This window comes from Paroedura picta, chromosome 3, assembly GCF_049243985.1.
Source record: "Paroedura picta isolate Pp20150507F chromosome 3, Ppicta_v3.0, whole genome shotgun sequence".
Classification (NCBI taxonomy): domain Eukaryota; kingdom Metazoa; phylum Chordata; class Lepidosauria; order Squamata; family Gekkonidae; genus Paroedura; species Paroedura picta.
Genome location: NC_135371.1, coordinates 163,947,182 through 163,953,472, shown reverse-complemented (window position 1 = coordinate 163,953,472; position 6,291 = coordinate 163,947,182). Strand labels below are relative to the sequence as shown.

The 6,291-nt window shown below is 50.0% G+C and overlaps 1 protein-coding gene across 2 annotated transcripts in view; it reads right to left on the bottom strand.

Moving 5' to 3' along the window:
• Positions 1-650: 650 nt before the first annotated feature.
• Positions 651-6,291, bottom strand: part of STAC3 (SH3 and cysteine rich domain 3) — a 30,325-nt gene continuing 24,684 nt past the window's right edge. For both annotated transcript variants that reach the window (XM_077329211.1, XM_077329212.1), the window contains exons 10-12: positions 4,921-4,972; positions 2,961-3,098; positions 651-1,834 (exon numbers count right to left, since the gene is read on the bottom strand). In XM_077329211.1, coding sequence (XP_077185326.1) covers positions 1,736-1,834; positions 2,961-3,098; positions 4,921-4,972 — 289 coding nt within the window. In that variant the 3' untranslated portion in view covers positions 651-1,735. The remainder of the gene's footprint in view (positions 1,835-2,960; positions 3,099-4,920; positions 4,973-6,291) is intronic.

The following is a 6,291-nucleotide window of genomic DNA, read 5'->3' as shown; positions in this document are numbered from 1 at the left end:
TGGGAAGGGGAGGAGCCCTGGGTAGGTGTGTCCACAGCTCTGCTTCCCAACCATATTCCGCATGATCTCGCCTCTTCTAGGGTATCTCGGAGCCCGAAGAATCTTTCAGGGGTTTCTCAAGGGTAAAATAGTTGAGAAAGGTTAGTGTTAATGGTGCCGCTGGACTCAAACTTAGCAAAGGTGGACGTTTGCAAAGCGTGGGAGCTAGTCAAGCATAACTTTGAGGGTGCTGAGGCCTCGTGCATCTGCCAGAGGGCCTGGCTGTAAGCCAGAGAGCATCAGCAAGCATGTCGGTCAGCTTGTTTGGCTTAAATGTTTTACAAACGCTACATGTGTCAGTGTGCAGCAATGAGTGCCAACCTCAGCATCCAGTGTCACAAAAAGGCGTGTTCAGCAGTGTGGACTGGCCGGCCTTTTGTGAATCGATGTTCGCCTCTTCCTTGCCACACCCAACAATCTCAGCTCAGCGTGGACTCCAGGCCCTCCCGAAACATTTCAAAATATATCAGTGTCACAAGAACAGCGGGCATTCGTTTTTCATACCCTCCAACTTCTGTTTCCGTGCGGAGCGGCCCTAACAGCGACCCACCATGCGCTCCTCACCCCCCGCCCCCGCTCACGTCGACAGAGAAAGAAAGCCACCACAGTCGTTGCGTACAGAGAAATGTATGTGCACACGTGTTGCCCCCCAAAAAGGGAGTTCTAATACATCAAATATTCCTCGTCACTGAGGTCAGAAGGTGATCTAAAGGAGCAGTCCTAAGAAGGGTTCTTTTCAAAAACGGTAGAAAAACTAAGCGAGAAAATAAGGAGAGAGGTATTCTTCTTCAGCATGGACAGGAGCCAAGTCGCCCTGAGCTTTTCCCAAGCAGTCAGGCCTTCCTGCTGGACACCAGTCCAAAATCCTGCTGCTTTATGTCAAGGTAGGTAGGTAAGTAGGTAGGCCACCGGGGGGGGGGGGGGAGAGCAAAACATCACAAGATTGAAGCAAAGCAAGGTAACAGCAGAAGCCAGGGCCACCCCACCACCAGCAAAAAGACAGCCGTTTGCCTCCGAATAAATACACACACACAACCACACAAGCTCGGCGCCACTTGAGGGAGACAGCAACAAAGGCCATGTATAGACTAGGGTTGCCAACGTCCAGGTGGTGTCTGGAGAGATCCTGGAGTTATAACTGATTTCCAGGCGACCAGAGATCAGTATCCCCGAAGACAGCGGCCATTTTGGAAGGAGGGCTTTATGACCTCATCGCAGCCCCTCCCCTCCCAAACCCCGCCCTCCTCGGCCACCGCCCTCCTTGAATCTCCCACCTGGAGCTGGCAACCCTATTTATGGAGCCTGGCAGTCGACATGAACCATCCTCTATCCACTTCCTTTGCAGACAGGAAGCAGAACGGTTCGGGCCGCCTCCCAGCACCTCCGTGGCGGCAGCGACAAGGGTAACGGCTAATTACGTTCTGGGATTTGCCGCCATGACACCACAGAGTCCAAAGAGCACTTGGAGGAGTGCAGAGACCCACAAGACAGTAGCATCACGACCCCCCTCGCCTTGAAGGCCAGGCTCAGAGATGAGGACCTCGGCAGAATACCATCACTCTTGAGCCACAGGCTCTCTCGGAACCCAACTCTCCCGCCGACAGTCCTTGGAAGCCGGGAATCTCTCTCCCCAAGGAAACCACCTGGCCTTCCCTGGCCCAGGCTTAGAAACCACTGGAAATGCCGAAGTCAGGCCTCAAATCTCTTGCAGGAAGTCAACAGGGAAGAGCCCCACCTTGCGGCCTGTGTAGACTTTCACGTACCCATTCAGCTCCTCGCCTTTCTGAACCACAATCTGGGGGACGGGGAAGGAAAAGAACAGAATGAGTGAGGTTCGGAAGGCGTAACGTGGCGTTCCAAGTTGCTGCTTTTCCCCAGCGGAGGAACAATAGGCTTGGCTCATGATAGGAGCACGGATCTGTAAGAAAGAATGGGAAGGCCCAGACTAGCCTGATCTTGTCAGATCTCAGAAGCTGAGCTGGTTCTGGTTAGTATTTGCGTGGAAGCCCAGGACTGCTATGCAAAGGCTGGGAATGGCAAGCCACCTCTGAATATCTCTTGTCTTGAAAACCATACGGCAGGGGTGGCCAAACCTGTGGCTCTCCGGATCTCGGTGGACTACAATTCCCAGGAGACCCTGTTAGCAACATGCTGACCTGCTGACAGGCACTCAACTAGCATCAAGCTGACAAGAAGAAGAGTTGGTTCTTATATGCCGCTTTTCTTTCCCCGAAGGAGGCTCAAAGCGGCTTACGGTCGCCTTCCCTTTCCTCTCCCCCCAACAGACACCCTGTGGGGTGGGTGAGGCTGAGAGAGCCCTGATATTACTGCTCGGTCAGAACAGTTTTATCAGTGCCGTGGCGAGCCCAAGGTCACCCAGCTGGCTGCATGTGGGGGAGTGCAGAATCGAACCTGGCATGCCAGGTTAGAAGTCCGCACTCCTAACCACTACAGCAAACTGGCTCTCAAACTGGCAAGGGCTTGTGGGAATTGTAGTCCATGGACTTCTGGAGTGCCACAGTTTGGTCACTCCCGCCCTATGGGGTTGCTGTGATTCAGATTAGACTTGACAGCACTTTCTTCTACCACCACCAGTGAAAAAAGACTCCTGAGGAGGTTTTGGGGGGAGGGGGGAGTGAAGCGTCTCCTCCAGGTGGCACTCGTTTATAAACATCTAGTCCGGAGTTACATGCAAATTCCAGCTGTTATCTTTACCATAGAGATCGAGGAAATTCCTAGAGAGCTGTGTATGCCTGTAATGTCACTTCCAGCAAAACGTTGAGTCCAGTTGCAATGCAAGCGATGCTGGTTTTTCAAGGGTTCTACCCACTGAAAACGCCCTCTATTTGCATGGACCAGGCTGGCAAACCTAGAACACGTATATGGGAACACAAAGACCAGAATGCAGACCAATGACATACCTGATCTTTTTTTAACGTGATCTGCCCAATCTCTCTGTTGCCGACGAAGGACCGCATCACCTTGTGCACTCGTTCTCCTGCCCGGACACGTATGATGAAATTGGGTGGAAAGAAGCCTATTTTCTCCCCAATCTTGCCCTAGGCAAATCACAGGTAGGGATAAGTCACAAAGGTAGCAGCACTTCCACCTCCACCTCATCCCATTCAATACCCCTTCCAAAACCCCCTAATAGAACTAGGCTGAAACAATTCTGATTATTCTTTGCAAAGCAGCAATTTTAGACAGTTTGCATTTAACCTTTCCCCAAGAACAGCCTCTCCTCAACAAGTAACAGCTGAGATGCTGGATTTCCATTTAAGCCATAGGTAAGATAGCAAAAAGAGCCTCTTGTGGTGCAGAGTGGTAAGGCAGCAGACATGCAGTCTGAAAGCTCTGCCCATGAGGCTGGGAGTTCAATCCCAGCAGCCGGCTCAAGGTTGACTCAGCCTTCCAGCCTTCCGAGGTGGGTAAAATGAGGACCCAGCTTGCTGGGGGGTAAACGGTAATGACTGGGGAAGGCACTGGCAAACTACCTCGTATTGAGTCTGCCATGAAAACGCTAGAGGGCGTCACCCCAAGGGTCAGACATGACCTGATGCTTGCACAGGGGATACCTTTACCTTTACCTTTTTAGGATAGCAAAATCATCTGTTGTGAATAGGGAACATATAATTAAAAATTGAACTACTGTCAAACATAATATTTTGTGAAGGAAAAAGGCTTTTCCACATTCTCATTTTCCTGTATCGCTGCGGCTTTCGTGTTTTGGTTTTCCTTTCCAAATGTGTTTCACTCCCCCTAGTGGCCAATTCTATATTACACAGCCCTATGCCTGGCATATGTCCTGGCAGATTTAAAAGACAGATGCCAGAGATAAAGCAATGTAATATTGAATCAACCACTAGGGGGTACAAAACAAGTGCAGAACAAGAAAAAAATTCTAACCCAATAACACATGAACGTGAATGCTGAAAAGCCCAAAATGTACTGACTATAATAATGCGCTTTTAGTTCTTTGAGGCAAAGTTCAGTGTGCTGCCACAAAGAGGTTATTCATTTATTTATAATTAAATTTCTAGCGAGCTCGGGGAGGTTTACAACGACAATTGAGCAGTTAAAACCACAATACAATAAAAACATAATAAAACACAGTGAAAGTGCCCTGCCATTCCAGCAGCCTCCATTGTCCAATTGGCAATTTTATGCTGCTACAGGAGAGGAATATCCGGATGTGAGGGGGAATATGTAAAGGGAATCTAGGAGAGGAGAGATGGGGGAGTCGAGGAGAGAAGAGGAGGGAGAATCTAGGAGAGGAGAAGAGGCCCTTATACTTTGAAAATACTTTGGCTCCTTAAGAATAATTTCCCCTGTAATCCCCAGGAGTTGTTGCAATGTGTCAGGGCAGCTAAATCTGTCTAAAACATACTTAAAATTCTGGTCTGGGAAGACCTTGGTTCAAATTCCCTCCTGCCATGAATCTCACTGGGTCATCTCGGGACAGTCAATCTCTGTCAGCCTGATCTACCTCATCAGGCTGTTGTGAGGATAAAATAGAGGAGGAAAGGATAGGGTGGGCTGGCCCTCAGCAGGATTTTTAAAAAAATGTGTCCAGAAAGAAAAGATAATCAAACGGCCTAGTCCTAAAGCCAGAAGCTGGGCGAAACTTGGAAGTTATTTATTACACATTTCTACCTAAGCTGCCGAGGGCAGTGAGCAGACAATTAAAGGATTAAAACCCATCAGCTGAAACATAGGATAACCGAAGTAATACCGCTGGTATTCCGCACACACTTGGAAAAAACGATCAGCTTTATGGGCCTTCCTCTGAAATGATGAAGCTAGGCTGTTACACAGGTGTCATAGGCTTGCTACGTATCTCTCTCCCCTTCTTGCCCCTCCATCTGTCCTTGGCTTCCTTACCCGCCACCATTCTTCATTGGAGTCATCAACAATGGCAATTTTGTCCCCGGGGCTGAAAGAGAATAGATCCAAGAGGGGGGAAAATGACTGCTGTGCAAACTATGGCGTCTGTACACATTCAGACTCTGGTATCCGGGACAGGTCCCTGAATTATTCCCCTCATCCTAAGTAAACCCATCTGCTTCATCAACCTCCTTAATGATCATTACCGTCGCTCACAAAAGAAAAGGGGGGATGAGGAGAGCATTGACGGTTGCCTAGAAACGGCCATATTCTTTCTCCTCCCTCCACCCTCGCAAGTCACACAACAAGTTCAAATCAGCCATCGGAAAAGTTTCCGATTTCCCCTCATGTGCACCGTGGAATTCGCTAAGTGGGTTCGGATCAGGTCCCTCTCAGGCGAGCCTGCTCCAGAAGGCCGTTGTGTGCAAGGCCGGTTCAAAGAATGGGCATGGTTAAATCACTGGGCCAATGTAGAACACGTGGACCAATGTATGGAAACATTCCCTCACCAGAATCTTCCAGCCGAGCCACAGAATTATTTGTGGCGGGAAGCAAAAGCTGAGGTAAAACGTCGCTTCCCTTTGCTGCCCCAAAAAGGCCGCTGTGGACCTATTTCCACTCGGCCTGCTGGGAAGAAGGAAACTTAGCGTACCATGCTGCCTTCCCACGACACTTTCCCCAGTGCTGACTTTAAACACACTGTCAAACACAACAATGTGCAGAAAGGCCCTCAGGTGACAGGCATGTCTGGAATCAAAGTCTGTTGCCGACAGCTTAGCAAAGATTGTTTCTGTTCTGTTTTAGGTGAACTGCCCTGAGCCTTTGGGGAGGGCAGCATATAACTAAGGAGGTAGGGCAGGTAGACAGACAGACAGACAGACAGATGTAGGTAGGTAGGTAGGTAGGCAGGCAGGCAGGCAGGCAGGCAGACGATAGGTAGGTAAGTAGGTAGGTAGGTAGGTAGGTAGGTAAGTAGGTGGGCAGGCAGACAGGCAGGCAGACAATAGGTAGGAAAGTAGGTAGGTAGGCAGGCAGGCAGACGATAGGTAGGTAAGTAGATAGGTAGGTAGGTAGGTAGGTAGGTAGGCAGGCAGACAGGCAGGCAGGCAGGCAGGCAGGCAGGCTACCAGACAGACAGACAGGCAGACAGACAGACAGACAGAGAGACAGACGATAGGTAGGAAGGTAGGTAGGCAGGCAGGCAGGCAGGCAGACAGACAGACGATAGGTAGGTAGGCAGGCAGGCAGGTAGGCAGACGATAGGTAGGTAAGTAGGTAGGTAGGTAGGTAGGTAGGTAGGTAGGCAGGCAGACAGGCAGGCAGGCTACCAGACAGACAGACAGGCAGACAGGCAGACAGACAGACAGA